Genomic DNA, 21,806 nt, shown 5'->3' with positions numbered 1-21,806 from the left:
TCTTTTTGTAAGTCACACTTTCCAGTGAAATTGACACATCTGGAGATCAGTAATATCTCTACGTAAAACTTAATGCTCAGAAATTATTACATTTGCCAGAAAATTTGTAAATGCCAAGGCCTTGACTGTATTTGAAAGCACACTTTAAATTGTGCTTTAAATTTGCCTACATTTTTACAAACAAGACTTTAACTCCTGAATCACAGGCAGACCTTTCTGTAGTTAATTTACGACTAACCTGCCTCATTGTTAGGGCAAATAAAAGTGAAAAGTAGCCATTAATAATTTTAGATGTCACTTGATGATTGAAAACGTACATTGTCTTTATGCCTTCCTCTTCTCTCCCAAACTTGTGGATATACTTGACACATTACTACTCAACATCAGGTGAAACATATTTTGTTGGGTATAAGTGAAAGATCATTTGTTTCCTGTTGACTTATTCTGTGTGTTGACCAAAAAAAAAAAAAATTGTCACTGGGACTCCTTTGGTGGTAGTGTTGAATTATCTAGTAGAAGTAGTGATTGTATATGAAGTGTGTGTACAGCATTAACTACTGTCTACCTTTTGTCATTTTTCCTGACATATGAAAGGAAAATACAAAAACTGATCAGATGTTTCATTGTACAGTGATTCAGATTACTTTTGCCATTCTGCTCTTTTAATCAGTTATTAATACAAAACCTTTTACTGAGCAGCAGCAGAATTCAGAGTGATTTTAAAGTCCTTAATTTGTTGTAATTTTGTGTACAAATGAATGAAACATGTCTTAAATTTTTAAAGCATAGAAAACCAGAACAGTTTTTGCCCCTTAACTTGAGGCTATATATCTTATTCTCTTCTCCCCTAAATGTATAAAATTTGAATGGTGTGCCTAAGGTCAAAGAAACAGTCATAGTTAAATAAGAATATCAGATAATCTGTAAGTTTTTCATTGGTAAAGATATTTGTAAATTTCAAACTTTCTTTTGACAGATAAAATATTGTCAAAACCATTAAGGTACTCCTCGGTAGCTTGTTAATTTTTACCTGTGTAAAAGTTACTTGAAGTCATTGTCAAATATTGTGGTGTTTTCCCTCCTCCCTTTTTGTCTCATTTGCATATAAGCTTGAAAAGAGAATTTCTTTGGTAAAAAGTGTTTTAAAATAGATTTTATATCCTTTACTGAGTAGTGATGTTGTACTATTTCTCAAATCAGGTGTAAATGACTTACTTTTACAGTAGCAACTGAGGAAAAAAAGCTGTAAAGTTTCTGTTAAGGGATTTGGGTTATGCCTCTGAGAACAAAGAGGAAGCAGCCATGTTAGCATTACTGAAGGCAAAGCCAGCCTTGCATTTAACTGCTTGGTGGTAGAGGGCAGTGTAATTCCCCGGTTATTCTGTAGACTCTCTCAAATCCTTTTTGTCTGTTCTCATTTCACTAACAGAATTCAGAAGGAACTAGCCGAAATAACCCTTGATCCTCCTCCAAACTGCAGGTAAAGAAATGAATCTTTTTTTTGAATTCTAATTGTGAAAAAAATATTAAGAGATTAATGATTGTGTCTGCAGTGTGCACAGCAGGAAAAGCTAGCTGTGTTTGCAAGTGCATTAAACAAAAACTGCCTATATGAATTAAATAAAACTCAAGAAAAAAACACTCTTTGAATCATATATTGTAGACTTGTGAATATAATGATTTTGTGTTTCTTGGTGGCAGTATGAAATGGTGTTGATTTTTCTTTGTATTTTTATAGAACATGTATATTCACAAGTACAGTGCTATAACTTCTAAAAATTTAAAATTTAAAGTAACTTGTGTACAATTTAAACTGAACTTCTAAATTTAGAAATAGCTGAATGTGTTGTTACAAAATGTTAATGCAGCAAACGTTGTGTAGTTGTCTCTGATCTATTCAGAAACTTGCCTTAAGGACAAGTTTTATATGCTAAGCTAATGGTGTTGTTTTCTAGAGTGTGCATTGTTGGAATTCTTTACATTTTCGGCAAATATTCTAATTACTTGGGAAAATTCTTAATAAGCAGTAAGTAGGTTGAAATTGTAAGAAGGGGAGAATTCTAGTGAAACTCACTTAATTTTGGATGGCTGACTGGCACTGGCATAAGATGTATTAAAAATATCTAGTTGATAATTTTTTTCCTCAACATTTTTTTTTCATTTTATATTCTATAGTACACTGCTTACTTTTGCATAGTGACCATGTAGCTTACAAAGCTCAACAAATTTAGAGCAATATTGTAAATAATTGGCATAGCGATAGGTATGCAAAAATGAGAGTAGCTGCTAGAATTAAGGCAGTGTTGTGTTTGATATATTTTTGGTGTCTCAGGTTTTTCTACAAATTGTGTTCACTTGTGTTAATCAGAATCGTCTCTGAAGTCCACTTTTATGAAAACATACTAGAGTGTAATTTATTTGTGTCTTATCATGTGTGGTAACCAGATCTTCATATGAGGTGATCCGATCCTGAGTTACCAGTGGATTAGCAGCTTTGCTTATGTTGTAGTCACAGCTATTCAGCTTAGCAGACATGACTGTGAACTAACTATAAACAGATCACGATATGTCAAATCAAAGTATTACTTAGGAATTGTGTTCAGTAATGTAGCCTCCAGCCACATCTGGCTGTTGACCATTTCAGTTGTGGCTAGTCTGAAGTGACATAGGCTAAAAATAGGAAATACACATTGGATTTTGAAAATTTAGTATAATAAAAAGAATATAGAATTTTAAGAATCTTGATTATGCATTGAAATAATAATATTGTGGAATTAAACTTGTAGTATTGTGTTGTTAAATTTGGTATTTCCTTTTTGACCATTTTAGTTTAGTGTCTAGGAAACTTAAATTACATTTGTGGCTGTGTTCTATTTTTGTTTAAGAATACTTCTGTAGAGAACAAGTAAATCAAAGTATTTGTTTCAGACTTCTAAATGATATGTCAAATCTTCAGTGATTTAAGGAGGTCAAGTTCATTTTGCTTTTTAGAAGAATCAATTACCTAGCAAGGTGTATTCTATTTTCCATTGTGAAGGATGTAATGATCTATCAGTTCAAAACTCGCAAATGTTTTAAAATTGTGTGTGATGTCAAGCATTTTGTTAAGGTTCTGTTGATTTTCTCAAATGGTACAAATAAGTGAATTGACAGAGCAAGGCATGTGTTGAATCCCTCTGAACAGTTGTCTTGTGGTGCAGTTTGTATAGAAATCTACTCTCAGTGTTCAGTTTAGGAGCTTTTCCACAGTCATCAAGGATTTTTTTAGAGGAAGTAGAATCTTACTTAGAGAAAGTTTCACTCATCCTGTATTTTTTGCTTCATATGCCAAGTTACATTTATGTCTGTGAAATAATGTGATTAGAATAGTGAAATTGTGAAACTGTGGCCTTACTTCTGCACAATAACCTGGAATGTTCATTTGTTTTTCTTTTATCATACCTCTGAGGATTGTCAGTTGTTGCTGATGACACCTTTTACTTATGTAGTTCTTTAGTAACTGGGTTTCTTTGTAGCTGTTTAAGTGATAAAAATATGTATGTAAACATTTGTAAAGAATTAGAATTTCATATTATTTGGGAGAGTAGATTCTTTTTTGGGGAGTGTGCTTCATATGTAAATTTCTTAAGATTCTTTTTGGTAGAAGGTCTGTCCTTGTCCTAAAGAGGAATTTGGAATATTGAATGTGTAATGGAAGCATTTTATCATTTTGACAGAAACACTGTGTATTTTTACCTTGTGTCAGATCTGTGATAGATTGTGGTCTGTGTTCTTTTAATCTGTAGGTACTTGAATGAGAATTCTTAGTTTTATGGTGATTATATAGTGTAAACTTATATAGGCTATAATTAAAATGGTATCTCACATTTATAAGTACATTTAGAATATGTGATTTCATATTGTCTGTGATCTATGAAACCTAATACTTTTGACTTCCATGTGTAGTTATTTAATCAGAATTTCATTATGGTTTTGGATCTGATTTTTCCTACCTGGTTAAAGTATGGATGGACTTAATTTCTCTTCAGTGAACAAAGTATATCTGTGTATACAGGAAAATGTTGAATGAAATAGAGGAAAACTAAGCAGAACTAATATTACCAAAGTTGAAAGATTTCTCACAAATTCCTTCCTTTTTTTTAATTAATAGTCTTTAGCCTATATAGTTATCTCTCATCACCTAGGGTGATCTTAGGATGTTAAGTATATGGGCTTAAATATTTTGATTATAATTTGATAGGATAATTTCTTTTTCTAATAGTAAAAAAATGATAAAGACACTCCAATTATTTACTTATTTATTTATTTATTGGAGGTCTCACTGGGTAGCTCCAGGTTCCACTATGTGGAACTTGGAATCTATCTGCTTTAGCCTCACATGTGTTAGAATTACAGACATGTGCCACAATTCATAAGTATAATTTTTACTTATTGGTTTAAGTTTGTAGTCTTTCTATCTTGTATTTTGGGTTCAGATATAAATAATTGGTATACCAATGAGTGAAGAGAAAGTGTGTTGTAGGCATTTCTCTGATATTGACTACAATTGTTAAGTAATGTGTTTTAAGACAAATGTCACAATCAGTTTCCTAAAGCGTATCCTTACCTTTTTTACAGTGTGCAAATTGCAAGATTTCAGCAAGGTTCTGGATTTCTAACTTGTCCTAAATTTTCTGCATATATGAAAAGTCACATGTATATTTCTAAAGTATTCTTTAATGTGTTTCAATTGAATCTATGGTAAGGTATGGATTATCTAGGAATATTTCAAAATAGCTTTTAGATATCAGAAGTATTACCATTTTAACTCAATAGAATTAATAATACATTGACAAGTAAAACCTGAAATCTTGTGTTTGCAAATTTTGTTAACGTAATCCTTAAAAAGTAGAAAGTGGTTGTTGTAAACAAGAAGTTGTCAGAACCATAATCTTAATTAAAAATGAACTCTGCCTTCTAAAGGTATATATACTTCCCTCTATTTTCTTCAGTGGTAGACTAGAGCTTGCTATTATTGACAGTGTGATCTGAAGAAGAGCTAGACCTGAATCACAGATGAGAGAGAAATGCAGCATATTCCTTCCCTGTAACCAGAACTGAACCACAACCTGAATTTTACAAGACTCCAGTTCTATTGTTTGTGTATTAGGATTTGAAATTTCTGATACTGGAGCAACACTGTCTAGGTTTAGGTACATGTTCTGCTGCTTAGTGACATGTCACTTTACCTAATTTCAAGGATATTTTTGTTCTTTAGTTAATTTGTTAAATGAGGTTTAAAATGATAACCTCTTCCCCACAGGATTGTTGTGAAAATGAAATGAATGTACTTAACATTTTCTAACTGTATAACTGTTCGCAAAGTAGCCAGAGAAGATAAAAGGAGGAGAGACAGTTTAGCAGTGTGCTGTGCCTTTCTGGCTTATAATTGGTTGATATACACTATGATTTCTTCTTAAACCAATTCTTCACATAATTAGTGAATGTTTATCAAGCACTTTTTTAGCCATATTAAACTAATATTCTTTGGAACTAAAGTGAAAAAAATAGCTGAGAATATTGGACATAGATAACAAATACAAATAATTTCTTAAAATACTCATAAGGTTAGCTGGTGGTGTACTTCTGTTACCTTAGCTCTTGGGAGGCAGAAATAAGAAGATCATAAGTTCAAAGCTACTAAACAAATAAAACCCTTATATATGAGATTAATGATATTATTAATAAAGTATGCAAGGATTACCCAGTAAATATAACTTTTATGTAGAGGTGATGGCTGCTTTCCTCTTTCACATACCTTTTATTAGAATTCATGATTTACTGAGATTGGTATATATCAATTTGCAAAATTTAGCTCAAGATGATAGCTTACCTTAAAGTATGATAGAATACCAGGTAAAACAATGACTGCATTAGAGCACATTTATTAAATATCTATACATGACTGTAGTATCTAATATATCCTATTATGTGTATGATAGATAACACTAATTCTGATTATTTTCCTCCTATGTACCAATGAAGCAGAAGGGACCAGTAGTTTTGGTCTAAAAACATTTTCCAAAGAAGTGACTGGTTGAAAACAATATTCTTTTCAATGCAAAAAAGTCACATTTTTATTAGGCATCTATTACATTCAGTGTAACTAGTGAATGTAGAAAAGGAGTGACAGTATATGCTTTTAAAAATGTTATATGGAGCCAGGTGCTGGTGGCTCACGCCTGTAATCCTAGCTACTCAGGAGGCTGAGATCTGAGGATCGCGGTTCAAAGCCAGCCCGGGCAGGAGAGACCATGAGACTCCTATCTCCAATAAACCACCAGAAAACTGGAAGTGGCGCTGTAGCTCAAGTGGTAGAGTGCTCGCCTTGAGCTGAAGAGCTGAGGGACAGCGCCCAGGCCCAGAGTTCAAGCCCCACGTCCGACAAAAAAAAAAAAAAAATGTTATATGGTAACTTGCAGCTACATGCTGCAAATTGTGTTCTATAGACAACCACTTGGTATCTTCTTTTCTCCTTGATTATGTTACTGTAACAGCAGATAGATTATGTTATCAACAGGAAAATCAGTAAGTCTTGGTTAGAGTACGAGGGCAATCAGATTGGGAAGAGAAATTGCCAGGTGTGATTTTTTTTTTTTTTTTTTTTTGGGTCTGGTCGTGGGGCCTGAGCTCTGGGCCTGGTCGCTGTCCCTGCTCTTCAGCTCAAGGCTAGCACTCTACCACTTGAGCCACACCGCCACTTCCGGCTTTTTTCTTTTTTTTTGCTTATGTGGTGCTGAGGAATCGAACCCAGGGCCTCAGGCATGCAAGGCAAGCGCTCTACCACTGAGCCATCTTCCCAGCCCCCCCAGGTGTGATGTTTTATGCCAGGGCTTCCAGCTAGTGTGCAAACTGAGGCAGTAGGATCATCAGTTCGAGGCCAGCCTGAGCAAAGTTACTCAGACCTTGTTTCAAAAAGAAGTTAAAATAAAAAAGCTGGAGGCATAGATCAAGTGGTAGTGCTAGAGAGATTACCTGACATTCTTGTTCTATTCCCTGTATCACAAGAAATTAAATAAATTACACAAACCAGAATTTTATCTTCTATTTGCTCTTCTACAAATAGAGTTAAGAAGCAGTTACCGATCTAGAGAAGCAGAAAGTGACTTTTTCCATATATCTTTTGAGATTTATGTTTGAATACATCAGAATTTAGAAAATGGAATGTCTGTATTTTTAATCTTTGCATCTGGATCAGTAATTCTTAAGTAGGGGATCCCCCTTCCCTCCAGACAAATAGCAATGCTTGGAGACAGTTTGGTTTTTCAAAAATGGGGGAGAAGTAGGCCACCACATTTGGTGGATAGAAGTCAGAAAGGCTTCGGTATGCCCTACAATGTGTAGCTCAGCTTCCCATAACAAAGAATTGTCTGGCCAAAGAATTTACTAGTACTGAGATTCAGAAACACTGACTTAGATACTTGTTTTTGTAATTTGCCTCTTGAAGGTTTGGATAGTTTCCTTTGGCTGCTTTCCTGTTTAATTTTTTTTTGGGGGGGGTCTGGTTGTGGGGCCTGAACTCTGGGCCTGGGCGCTGTCCCTCAGCTCTTCAGCTCAAGGCTAGCACTCTACCACTTGAGCCACAGCGCCACTTCCGGCTTTTTTCTTTTTGCTTATGTGGTACTAAGGAATCGAACCCAGGGCCTCATGCATGCAAGGCAAGCGCTCTACCACTGAGCCACCTTCCCAGCCCCTGCTTTCCTGTTTTATTAGTGATGCCTGATGAGTAACAATTTACACCTTACTCTGAACTGATGTCTCTATCCCCCTACGAGTCAAATTCTATGGTTTATGTATATCTTAACAATGGAAACATTTACCATGACTACCTGCTATATGGTCCTTTGAGGCAGAAATTTTTAGTTTGGTATTTTTATTTCTTTTAGGCTTTCTATCAGTGATAACCTCTAGCACAGTCTGTAGGTTGATTGTATTTATTATGTTCTATGAATGCTGAAATAACACCAAAGAAAAATACCATTGGAAAATAATTTGCATTAATTGAATTGCACACTAATTAAAAGCCATGCTCTTCATTTTGTTTTTATTTTTCTTCTTCTTATTATATATTTTTTGGGTCCAGTCATGGGGCCTGAACTCTGGGCCTGGGTGCTGTCCCTCAACTCTTCAGCTCAAGGCTAGCTCTCTACCACTTGAGCCACAGCTCTACTTCCAGCTTTTTTTTTTTTTTTTGCCTATGTGGTGCTGAGGAATCGAGCCCAGAACCTCATGCATGCAAGGCAAGTTCTCAACCACTGAGCCACCTTCCCAGCTCCTTCATTTGTTTTTATTTTCATCACTAAGTCAGGTGTGGTATTGTATTCAAGCCTGTAATCCCAGCCACTTGGAATCTTAGGGCAGAAGGATTCTGAGTTTGAGACCAGCCCCTACAAAGTTAGCTAGCAGATCCCATCTCAAAGGCAAAATAAAAACTAAAGGGATTGATGCATAGTTTAAGTAGTGGAGAGGCCCTAGGTTCATCCTTCAAACAAAAACAAATAAAAGGTTTGTTCTTTTCCCACAATTCTATAATCCTTTATTTCAAACTTTTGGGGACAGATGTATTTCAGAATGCAGAAATTTTCAGATTTTAGCAAGATGATACAGTGTGATTATTGTTTTTATCTGATACCTATTGCTCCAATTCTTGTTTCTTTTTTTGGGGGGTCCAGTCGTGGGGCCTGAACTCCGGGCCTGGGCGCTGTCCCTCAGCTCTTCAGCTCAAGGCTAGCCCTCTACCACTTGAGCCACAGCGCCACTTCCGGCTTTTTTCTTTTTTCTCATGTGGTGCTGAGGAATCGAACTCAGGGCCTCAGGCATGCAAGGCAAGCACTCTACCACTGAGCCACCTTCCCAGCCCATCCAATTCTTATTTCTAAATCAAGAATTTATGGCTGGTATAATGGGTGACTCATGACTGTAATTCCAGCTACTCAGGAAGCAAGATCAAAAAGTTAAAGGCCAGTCTAGTCCAAAAAGTTAGTGAGACCAATTCTTAGTGAATAATCTGAGTCTGGTGGCAAGCACTTGTGATCCTATGTTGGAGGCAGTAGGTAGGAAGATTGTAATCTGAGGCTAGCCCCAGGCAAAAATCCTGAGGACCCTAAATGAGAAAAATACTAAAAAAATCCTGAGGCACGTGTCTTAGTGGCAGCTTCTCCCTAGCAAGCTTGAGCCCCTGTGTTCAAACCTTACTACTGCCAAAAGATGATGAGTATACATCCTAAATGGGATAGTTGGTACAAATAGTTTCAGGTCAGTTTAGTCTTGGTTTTGCTAACACCAAGTTAGCTATTTTGTGTGACCTTAATAAAAAAATAACCTTGACTCTTTGAGCTTTTGGGATTCCAACACTGTAAAATAGCATACAAAATTCTGTTCTTTTAGGATTTTAGACTCTGTCCAATGATGGTCTGTGGTGAATTGGGAAGAGAAGAGAGTTCTTTCCTTTCTCCCTTTCTTTCTCCCCTTCCTCCCTCTTCTCTCCCTCCTTTCTTTTCTATTTCTTCTCTTGAAGCCATATAGCAACTACTGTTCATGGTGAAAGGGCATTTGTAGTCAGGCTCTGCTTTTCTTTCATGTGTTTCCTAATAGTTGATTTCAGTTTCTCAGTTGTTGTTTTTGGGTCATTGCATTTTTGTTTTATTACTGCTTAACTAGAAAAAAGTTAAATTCTTGGTTTTAGACTAAAGTTCTTTTCACTTAGGTGAAACTATAGTGTCAGTTTATTTTTAAGGTCTGTGGATTGGATTACTTTTCCATTCTACCTTTAAAATATTATTTCTTAACCCTCTTAGTCTAATGCACAAAATTATAAAGAACCTTTTAATACGTGAATACAAGCTGTGTCATTTTCATGTGTTTTGCCTTGCAGCATTTAAAGACAATTAGGCTAGAAAAAGAGACATTTCTGCCAAGTGCTGGTGGCTCACACCTGTAATCCTAGCTGCTCAGAAGGCTGAGATCTGAGGATTTCAGTTCAAAGCCAGCCCGGGCAGAAAAGTCTGTGAGACTTTTATCTCCAACAAATTACTCAGGCTCTCTCTGCTTTTTTCTAGCTCTTTCTGAGCTCTTTCCTTCTCTTCTCTTTCCCAGCTCCCTTCTCTTTTCTAGCACTCTCTCTGCTCTTTTCTAGTTCTTTCTCAGCTCTTTCCTTCTCTTTCCCAGCTCTCTTCTCTTTTCTAGCTTGCTCCTTCCCACCTCTTTCCCAGATGCTCTCTTTTCTAGCTCTTTTCTCTCTTTTCTAGCTCTTTTCTCTTTCCCAGCTCTTTCTCTTTCCCAGATCTCCCAGCTCTCTTTCCCAGGCCTTTCCCCACCGCGTGGAGGACCAAGATGGCCTGGTGCCAGCCGGAACAATGAATAAACCTACCCCTTACCTGAATACCACGTGTGTGGTGCTGTTCTTACTCGGCTACCTCTTTTTAAAAACCTATAAATTAAATTAAAAAAAAAAAACAAATCACTCAGAAAACCGGAAGTGGTGCTGTGGCTCAAGTGGTAGAGTGCTAGCCTTGAGCTGAAGAGCTGAGGGACAGTGCCCAGGCCCAGAGTGCAACCCCACCACTGACAAAAAAAAAAAAAGACATCTCTCTCTCTCTCTCTCTCTTTTTATTTTTGGAGACAAAGTCTCCTATGGAATCCCAGACTGGCCTTGAACTCTAGATTTTCAAAAATAGACATGAAATTTTGCTACACTATAATGATTTTCCACCTACAAGAGTTAACGGCTCAATATTTAAAGGTTTATTTTTTTTTTTCTTCATATAACATCCACTGTGAATACAGCGACTCTTCTGGGTAGCTGTACATAAGATAACTAAGCTCCATGATGCTTCCGTTTTGTAGCTCAGACATTTGGAACTAGTAGTCAGCCAGGGTTGAAGGGTCATATACCAGTTTTAAGTGCTTTGGTTAGGAAATTAGACATGAGTTGGTCAGAAGGCCTTGATAAACTACAAAATGGCTTAAAACCGAAGGAGAAGGTGTGTATAAGTATATTCGGTGCGAAAGCAAATTATCTGCCACAGATATGTATTTCCATGAATAGGTGACTTTCATTCTTTTCAATAGTAAGGAAAAAAAATTGAGAACCAGCTTGATACTATACTAGGTTCCAAATACAGTAACCTAGTAATACAGTATTTTAACTCTCAGAACAAACTTATAAAATACGTATATTTTTGTTTAGATTTCAACACTGAATTTGAGATTAGAAACTTGCCAAACGTTATCTGTAGTGCAAAAGTGACGGATTTTACTTTTGATGTGAAAGGAATCATTTTTGTTTGAAAAACCTGGTAAAAGCATTAGTTAATTATAGGTCTTTGGGCATATGTTTAGCATGTTTCATTAGTTTGCTTATCTCCAGAGGGATACAAAATACTGTTCTTGTAGGATTTTAGAATCTGTCCAGTAAGAGTCTGTGGTGAGTTGGGAAGAGAAGAGAAGAGAAAGTTCTTTCCTTTCTCCTTTCTTTCTTCCCTTCTTCCCTCCTCCTCCCTCCCTCCTTTCTTTTCCTTTCTCTCCTCTTCTCCTCCCGTCCCCCTCCCCTCCCCTCCCACCCTGTCCTCCCCTCTTCTCCCCTCCCCTCCCGTCCTCCCTTTTCCTCTTCTCTTCTCTCCTCTCTTCTCCTTTCTTCTCCTCTCCTCTCCTCTCTTCTTTTCCTTTTCATTATTTAGAAGCATTTTTTTTCAGGCAGTATTCCTCAAGTTCCCTGTGCTTCTCTTTTGCTATAAAGGACAGAGGTAAGAGGTTGAATAAGTTCACAATAGAATGGTTTGCTTGTGCCACATAGTTTTTTATGAGTAGTAGTATTGTACATGTATTTTGAATAGCTTGCATTTTATAGGCAAATCAACCTTTCCTTTTCTTTACTATAGGACAGCCCATATTTATGAATTGTTTTGAAGTTACAAAAAGTCCCAACTGTTTGCAGATAAGAATTTCCTCATGGGGAAAGCTTCCAGTCACATAAGATCTTAAATGGAGTTTTGAAGCTCATATCGCAGCAACATGTGTATACTTTTCTTTTAATACTGGAGATATATATATATATCTAGATAGATGCATAGATATAGACAGATAATACATATAATTTCAATTTTATTTTGTCTTACATAGTTTCAGAGTTTCCATTAAGTTTTTTAATAAAGCAGTGATTTCTAGATTCTCTTACGGGGTTTTGTTTTATTATAATAAGCTTCATTGTAAAGGACCTGTCTCAGTCTTAGCAAAACAGATCTAGTGTTCTTAGAGCAATCTGTGAGTTTTATAGAGTTTATTTTACATTAATTAAACTAATGAGTTGATGACCACAATCTGTGCCTTGCAGCTTATCTAAATGTACCAATATGGTTGCATTCTACATCTTTGAAATTTCTGTCTGATTTTTGTTTTTGTGTTTGACTTTTGTTAATATCTCATTGGCTTTATGAGGATGCAAAGGTAAGTAACATATGCTAATACTTATTGATGGAACCTATACTATTTGGTATTGTGGCTAACTTTAAAGCTAATGTCACTAGTGAGGGTTGGATTTCTACTAAATTAAAAAAAGTATCTGGTGCTTAGTGTATGTAATACTGTTTTTGTAATTGGCACTGGGGTTTGAACTCAAGTTAGCTAGAATGGCTTTCTATCAATTGAACCAGGCCTTGGAATCTAATGAACTTTTCTGCCTAGGCTGGCCTCAAACTGTGATCCTTAAGATTTTAGCTTGTATGTAGCAAGAGTTGCAGGCTAGAGCCCATGGAATCCCAGAGTACTTGGTTTAGTTCTATAGTTACTTGCACCAAGCAAAACCTTTATAGGAATTATGGTATTGCAGTGCTTATCAACTGAGATTTAGCCAGCCTGTTTTGGGAGGTTTGTGTCCAGTTATGTCATTCTAAAATTTCTTGACTACTACAGTGTCCCAGAGCAAATATCGTTTGTCATTTAACTTCTAGCTGCCTGGGGAAAAATAAAGACATCTCTAGTCTGAAATTGCTTTGGGAGTATAGCTTCACATCTTTTAGTGTGAATGAAAGGCCTATGGAAACATGAATTTTGTTACTTTTTTATTTTTCTTATAAATTATTTTGATGATCTTCCCTTTATATCCATGTCTCTTTTTTTATATACAACATTCTTTTTTTTCTGAAGGGTATTATTTGTAGTGAGTTTTGTCCTTTAAAATTTTACAAGTTCCTTATATATGGATCATTTTTTCATGTTAAATTTTAATAAGGAATCCATTTATTTAGAGTTCCCAAGAGAGTAGTTTTCAGAAGATTATGGCTACATATTTTTATGTCTTCCTATTGCTTTCTGTACTCTTCTCAGTTTAAACAGTAGTGACAACAAAATATAGAGGACACCATAAGACATCAGTATTATGGTTTTATTCATGCTTGACACTAGTTCCTAAGAGTATTGTGCTACTTCCTGCATTTGTGGTGTATAATATATATTATAATATCACACATAGTTATATTTAATTCACCTGGTACCACAGAGTGGTGAAATTTGGCATTTAATGTTTTCTTTAGTCTCCCCACTCCAGCCTTTTATTTGAGGCAGGATCCAAATAAAGTAGGTTCATTGTGATTGATTGATATAACTTTCATCTCTTATAAATTGTGTCTGTTTTTTTCTGTTATCAAATGTATTTTTTGAAGAAACTAGGCTGAGTTACCTAGTCTATTTTTTGCTTATTAGATTCGTATGATGTAGTTTAGTATCTTTGCCCTCAGTATTTCTTGTAAATTTGAGAGTTAGGTCAACAGACTTAATCAAATTCTGGGTAAATTTTCTTTTTCTACTTTTTTTTTTTTTTTAAAGTAGGACTGGGAATTTGAACTTGGGTCCATGAGATTGCTAGGCTGGCATGATTCTGCTGAGCCAAACCTGTAGCCCTATATTTTACTGCTTATTTTTAGGATAGCTGCTTGCTTTCTGCAGACCATGTACCTGAGCCACACTTGCCTTTTAGGCTTCCTATACTTGCTGGGCACACAGATGCACAGAGTGACATCCAGTTTCCCTTTGTGAAGATGTCTTGGAGACTGCACGGTTCTCCAAATCTCAGTCTCCTGTGTAGCTTTTAGTGACAGGCACACACTACTATAACCAGCTATGGATTGAGAAAGCGGCCTCAAAACTTCTCTCCTTGCTCAGCCTCCCAAGTAGCTAGAATTGTATTATAATAGTGAGCCACTGGCACCTGGCATCCTTTATTTTGGTAGAACTGCTTCATAGATGGTATGTTTTTCTGTTAGGATATATTTAAGGATATTGTGGTGTTAGTGGTAAGTTTCTAAGGAGAATATATCTTCATCTTTTTTGTTTCCCAGTCATGTAAGTTACATAGTAAAGGCAGTGTAAGCACATTATTTTTTATTTACCTGGTCTGTTTTTCCTTTCAAAATAATGAGTTGGTTATTTAATATCCTCTTTAGAACCATCAATTCATACCTCTTAAGTATTTCAGTACTTTATTATATCAACATTACTATCCATATAGAACTTCCTAATTTGTTTTCTTTTGTTCTAGTACCAGGGCTTGAACTCAGGACCTCACATTCTCAGCTTTTTCACTGCTAGCACTCTACCACTTGAGCTATCCCTCCAGTTTTGCCTTTTGTTTATTAATTGGAGATATGAGTCTCTTGAATTTGTTTGACTAAGCTTGATTTGAACGACAGTTCTCATATCTCAGCCTCCTGGCTAACTAGTAATACAGGCATGAGCTACTGGTGTCCAATTAAGTCATAACATTAGGATTCTGTAATATTGTCACTGGAAGTAGGATCTCTTTAAGTCATAAGGCTTTAGTAAACTAATTTTGTATATCAGGAACAAACGTGTCTTTTTGTTTACCATGTATTGTCTATTATGCAAAATATATTTTCTTCATTCCAGCATTTAATAGTGAATAGAAAACCTGTATTACTAATAAGATCTTTACCTATTATCTCTGCTGTGGTTGTTTTTTTTACTTCTAGTCTTTTCCCAATTCTTAATCATTTTGTTACTCTAAGAGATCTTTTGAAAATCTACTAAGTTGGGTTATAGTTTCTTCCTTTTCATCCACTGTATGGCTTCTGTTAATCTTTAGTTTATTGGTGTGTGTGTATCTGTGTGTGTATATATATGCATGAATGCATATAGTATTAATCTTTAATGGTGTTTATGCATGCATGCATGGATGCATATAGCTAGGTCTAAAATCATGCTTTTTCATTTTCATTTATTTTAGGAAAGTCATTAGTAATTATAGATTTCAATATTTAGTTCATATCACTTTTGATTTGTTCTATGTGTCTACTTTCTAAAACATTTTTAGTTTTAGATTTTTTGATAATTTTGAATTCTTTTTTCCTTATCATTTTTAATACTATTACCAAAAATGTACAATATGTATCCTATTTTCATTGTTGTATCTTTTATTTATCCATTCTCATCTATCAGCTTTTACATCATTGTGTATTACAGCTGCCTTTAATATGTAATTTCCCATTATCTTAGTGGTTATCCATTAAATTTTTCTGCACTTGGCCCTTAACTTCTCTTCCAGTTTGTATGGAAACTGGTGCTCTAACAAAAGTATCTACCTTCTGAGAATAACTTGAGTTTTCTGAGCTCTGCATCTTTGCTTATCTTTTATTGTCTAAAGTTGCTTATATCCTCCAAACTGTAGTGATACTGTAAGGATTATTTCAGTCTTGTATTTTGTTGTGAAGCTTTTCCTTTACATACATCTAGTGAGAGACTAATTCTCTGGTGTTTGCTGATGCTTCTCATTTCCCCTTTCTTTCCACCCAGTTCAGGCCTGTATCTTTTTTTTTTTTTTAATTGCTGTGAAAACATGCATGAGATAACAGCTTAAAGGATGAAGGATTTATTTTAGCTCACAGTATCTTTAAGTTTCAGTCTATGGTTGGTTGATTGCATTACTTTGGGCTTAAAGTGAGAAAGAACATCAGAAAGAGCATTATTGTGTTAAGCAGCTTCTCACCTTATGACAGCTAGGAAGTAGAACATTAGAAAAAGCCAGGGACAAGGGATATCACTGCCTATTCGTTCTATTACACTTAACTTTTTTGTTTCCACTACCTTTCAGTGACACCATCTATTATGAATCCATCAATAATTAGATCAGAGCCCCCAGGATGCAGTCTTTTCCCAGTAGCCCATGAGGTAGCAACCTGAGCCTTCAGCAGACATACCCATTTCACAGAATTATACACTAGTAATAGGTGCAGATTTTGTCTTAGCATATTTTCAGCTTTTCAAGTTTTAAGTTTACACTAATATTTTAAAATTTAGTTGGAAGTAGTTCTGAAACTAGTACCAAGCAATCTTGCTTTGACCATACACTATTCTTATTCTTTCCCACCTTCCGAAATATCCAATATGTACGACAAATTGCAGAATCCCATTGCCCTGGTGCTATAAATGGGTATTATTCTAGTTCAGCTTGTTGAATCTAGATTATTGTAGTCAACAATTATCCCAAGCAGAAATTATGTTTTAGTAGGATAAGAGATTATGATTTAGCTTTTCCCTAAAAATGTGCATTTTAGGAAAGATTTCTAAATATTTAGATATAAATAACCCTCTAGTCATTCTTTGAAAAATAATACTCTAAAGTTTGCAGTCGCCGGGTGCCAGTGGCTCATGCCTGCAATCCTAGCTACTCAGGAGGCTGAAATCTGAGGATCATGGTTCAAAGCCAGCCCGGGCAGGAAACTCTGTGAAACTCTTTATCTCCAATAAACCATCAGAAAACCGGAAGTGGCACTGTGGCTCAAGTGGTAGAGCGCTAGCCTTGAGCTGAAGAGCTGAGAGACAGCGCTCAGGCCCAGAGGTCAAGCCCCACGACTGACAAAAAAAAAGAAAACAAAAAGTTTGCAGTCTTGTTGAAATAAAGAGAATGGGGAAAGGACAGAGAATAATAATCAGCAGCTGTTTATTTTCAGTGAAAGAACAGTTCAGATCATGTTTTTTATATTATTTTAATGACTAGCTATTTCTTAACCTAAGCACCCCTACACTTGTCCTGTGTCAATACACAGAAATCTGATGGTCATAATAAAACAATGGGCACACTAGAAAGGGATGAGCTTTGTGCTCCCTAGAACATTTAAATTACATGTGTTTTCATGTACTTTTGACCATTTAATGAACATGAAATTTTAGTGTTAACAACTGAAAAAAGTTAAAACAGTGAAATACAGTATTACAGAAGTGAATTCAGAGAGCTGGAGTTATCCATGTGTCTCTTTACTATGTGGCTTTATGTGTCCAAAGCTAGTCAAAATCTTTAACATGAGTCCCTTTAGATAATTAGTGGAGAAGAAGTATATTTGAAAACATGAAATAGATTATTTCTGAAACAACTCTTTTCAATGAGTGCTTTAAATACTTTTTTCTGTATATCTACAGATGTTTTAAACCTCACAGTTGATGATATTCTTGTTATCTTCTATCCTAGAACTTATGAAAAGATGGAATATTACATTAAACTGATTTTGAGCAAATGTTCACATTCCTAAGTATCATGCCAGTACTACTAAGTGACAATTGTCTAATCTTAACTGATCAGTGAGAGTATTAAGCTTGTAAGAGCAAGTAGAATTCATCTATTGTAAGATACTTTATCTCTCCAAAGGAAGGTTATTACAAGGTTGCCAAGATATTAATCCCTAGTACATGGACAAACCACAGCAATATGCTAAAAAAGAGAAATCATCGAGCAATCCAACAAATAACCACAGTACCAAAAGCACTTGGTACATTATATCCATTCATCAGTCTGATCATTTGTGTTGTTTTCACCTTTGGCTGTTTGTGCCACGCTATTTTGAATGTTTTTGTACAAATGTTTGAATACCTGTTTTTATTCTTTGGGGTATATTTTTAGGAGTAGAATGGTTGCTTTATGGTAATTTCTTTTAACTTTGTGAAGAATCACAGAAATAGTACAGTCCACTACTATATTTGGTAACTATAAAAGTGTTTTTCTACCTCTTTGTGTTTTAGTAATGGGAGTTTACTAAGAACCTTATACTTTTCCAGCTGTTGCACTGCATTCAGAAGCTTCAATATCATAAGTGGCAGACAATATCGTGTCATAAAAGCTGGGTTGGCATTAGCTGAAATACATGTGACATTTTAGGCCTAGCACTTGATAGCAAATGACGTTATAGTGATTGTTTGTCTACCAGTAAAGTAATCTCTTGGAATAGATTTGTTTCAATGGATTTTTATTTTAATGAAAATATGTCATTTATATGTTGGCTGCATGATAAAAGCACTAAAACATTCTTAACAACATAACAAACTTCTATCAAGTATAATCAATATTAATGTTTATTTTGTATTTTTTTTTACTGTTTTTTACTGTTAGTCACTCAGAATGAAAATATATGGAAGAGTGACAGGAAATACAGAAATACAGAATATTAAAAATGGCAGTTATCTGTTACTTTATAAAACTTTCTGTTCTTTTAGGAATGATGGCAAATGAAGAAAATCCTCATGTCATAGATTGAGAAACCATGATTTATAAGAATGCTTTCTAATATGTAATTTTCAATTTTCTAGTAGCCACATTAAAGGGAAGTAAGCTGGGTACTTTTTGGCTAAGGCCTATTATATTGTAGCTACTTGGGAGGCAGAAAAGTTTGGAAGACATCTGAATCAGAACAGAGTGCCTGTTATCCTGGCTAGGACAGAAAATCTAACAGACAGATTGAGCCAACATAGAGACTCTATTTCAAAACCTACAAAAACAAAAAACAAGATTGGAAGTTTGGATCAAAGAGTACCTGCTTAGCAAGTATAAAGCCCTTGGTTCAAACCACAGTACGCTTCCCGTCTTGTGAAATTTATTTCAGCATTTTAAGTCAAATATCCAGAATTACTAATTTCAGAACCTAATATTAAAAATGAGTAAGGAATTTTCTTTTACTGTAATATGTACCGTAGCTCTTGATTCTAGTGTATAATTCACAGTTAACATATTTTGGGGCTTAAAGTAGCTAGTGGCTACTTTATTTTTATTTTGCCCTGTGTTTTTCCAGCTATCATGATTTGTCTTTTGTTCTCTTGTACCTCTTCATTGGCCATAGAGTTGAAAAACTGGAAGGCTCCCTGATTTGTAAAAGGAAAATTAATGACCCTTGACTAGAGGTAATTAGATGTTAAATGTTCAAAAGAAAGTTCAGTACCCAACACAGAAATGGAGGTTTCTTCCAAAGGATTTTGTTTTGAAACATGTATCTCTTTGTCCATGAGTCTTTATTATTTGTGTCTTTTGTTATATGTATATACATTTTGTTTGTTTTGAAAGTGTATCTTAAGCATCATTTTTGTGACAAGGAAGTATATTTGGTTTAAGTAGGATTTCTAGATTAGAAATTTAATAGTTCAAAGCTTATATTGCACCTAAAATACTAATATTGCTATTCTAAACTAAATGTGATTTTATGAGTTTAATTTTTATGGTAATACATTTTAAGCAAATGTGAGCTAATATATTTTTAACTGTTTTATTATTATAATCTTATCATTAATGTTATTATTGTTTCAGACAACTGGTAATGAGTAGATGTGGTTTTCTCTCTGAACATTTCTAGAAGTACATTGTAAATAATTTTAAATCACATTATTTGTGTCTTTTTAAAAACTTAATCTGCAAGAGAAATGTTACTGCCTCGGCATGTAAAGTTAATATTTTAATTATAATTGGACTTTATCTGACATAAGACATGGTTAGTTTGTTTTGGGGATTATGATTTTATCCACTACCCTAATAGTATAAATCAGTATACTATCTTTGAATACTAGTTGTACTCTAAGTTCATAAAACAAAATTTGTTTGTATACATTATTAAACCAGACTGTACTTTTCAAGACTTTGTATCTTTCAAATTTTTCTTGCCATTTAATTTTTTTTTTTTTTTTTTTGGTCGGTCGTGGGGCTTGAACTCTTGGTTTGGGTGCTGTCCTTGTGCTCTTCAGCTCAGGGCAAGTGCTCTACTGCTTGAGCCACAGTGCCACTTCTGGTTTTCTAATGGTTTATTGGAGATAAGAGTCTCACGAATTTTCCTGCCCAGGCTGGCTTTGAACCTTGATCCTCAGATCTCAGCCTCCTGAGTAGCTAGGATTACAGGTGTAAGCCACCGGCGCCTAGCTTTTTTTTTCTTTTTTTTAAATGCCAGTCCTGGGCTTGAACTCTGGGCCTGAGTACTGTCCCTGAGCTGCTGTTGCTCAAGGCTAGTTAGTGCTCTACCACTTGAGCGACATATCTGCTTCTGACTTTTTCTGAGTAGTTTATTTATTTGTTTATTTATATATGTCAGTCATGGGGCCTGAACTCTGGGCCTGGGCACTGTCCCTCAGCTCTTTAGCTTAAGGCTAGCACCCTACCACTTGAGCCACAATGCCATTTCTGGCTTTTTTCTGCTTATGTGGTGCTGAGGAATTGAACCCAGGACCGCATGCCTGCAAGGCAAGCACTCTTACACTGAGCCACCTTGCCAGCCTCTGAGTAGTTTATTGAAGATAAAAGTCTCACAGACTATTTTGCTCTGGCAAGCTTTAAACCTCGATCCTCAGATCTTAGCTCTTAAGCAGTTAGGATTTACAGGCATAAGCCACCGGCACCTGGCTTAAATTTTTCTTACATAATGAATTTTCACAAATGTCACTGAATTGCAATTTTACATAGTCAATATTAAGTAGTTTCACTTGACCTCAGATAGTCAGTTGTATAAGTACAAACTGGGCTAAGATAGTGGACGTCTAGACTTTTTCTCTAGTTCTTATAAAGAGTTAATGACCTTGTGCCTAACTCACTAAATTTCTTCTTAATTTTACTCTTGGGCTTATATTAAGTAACTCTGTAAAGATTCTTCTTGTATAAAGTGAAGATGGAAACTTCAAATCATCAGTAGGAAGTTAACTCAAGGCACATACTAATAAAGAAATCAGTATCTGCATTTTTACATAGAGATATTCAAAATACATTCAAAAATTATAATGCAAAGCTGGGTAATAATGGCATACTGTAATTCCAGCACTCCAGAGGCAGGAGTGTCAAAGTTCAAGGTCAGTTTAGCTACAATGGGAGATCATGTCTCAAATAAAAAATTAATATGGATCTGAATGTTGCCAGTATACACATTCATGAGAATGTAAAATAGAGGACTGAGGAGGAAAAGGCTGTAAGTCAAAACAGTCAACTGGAAGTAAATGTGTTCAATTTTCTTGATTATCATAACTCTGATTAGCAAGTCTCTCCCTAATGAGTGTTATCAGTCATAAATCTATGCTGAAATCCCTCTAGAAAATACCTGATACTAATAAAGAAAAAGTAAAGTGCATAAAAGACACACTTCAAAATTTTCTATTAAGTGTTGTTTTTCTTTTAAATCAAATTACAAAACCACATTCACATTTAACTTCTCAATCTAGTTTTTGCCAGAAAACCATTACTAAAGTCTAAAACTGCCAATTTTACTAGAATTTTTACAACATAGCAAGATTTTCCAATCTGATAAAAAACAGTAAAATTCTTAGTCTCAAACAAGTCATCACCCTTACTGGTCACCCACCCACCTGGAGAGTACAAACAGATTAGGCAGGAAGGCAAAACGTATCTACAGATAATAATTCCAACCACTAGGAAGGAGGGAGGGAAGAAAAAAATGCGTGAAAAAAGGGAAGGAAAGGAAGGAAAAGGAGGCAAGAAAGAAAAAGAAAGGGAGGGAGGGAAAGAG

The 21,806-nt window shown here is 35.3% G+C and overlaps 1 protein-coding gene across 3 annotated transcripts in view; it reads left to right on the top strand.

Moving 5' to 3' along the window:
* The window catches only part of Ube2e3 (ubiquitin conjugating enzyme E2 E3), a 64,054-nt gene that overhangs the window by 2,523 nt on the left and 39,725 nt on the right, over positions 1-21,806 (top strand). For all 3 annotated transcript variants that reach the window (XM_042688352.1, XM_042688351.1, XM_042688353.1), the window contains exon 3: positions 1,430-1,480. In XM_042688352.1, the coding sequence (XP_042544286.1) occupies positions 1,430-1,480 (51 nt within the window). The remainder of the gene's footprint in view (positions 1-1,429; positions 1,481-21,806) is intronic.

Source organism: Dipodomys spectabilis, unplaced genomic scaffold, assembly GCF_019054845.1.
Source record: "Dipodomys spectabilis isolate Male_0828 unplaced genomic scaffold, ASM1905484v1 ptg000115l, whole genome shotgun sequence".
Classification (NCBI taxonomy): Eukaryota; Metazoa; Chordata; class Mammalia; order Rodentia; family Heteromyidae; genus Dipodomys; species Dipodomys spectabilis.
This window is presented reverse-complemented; position numbering and strand designations above follow the sequence as displayed.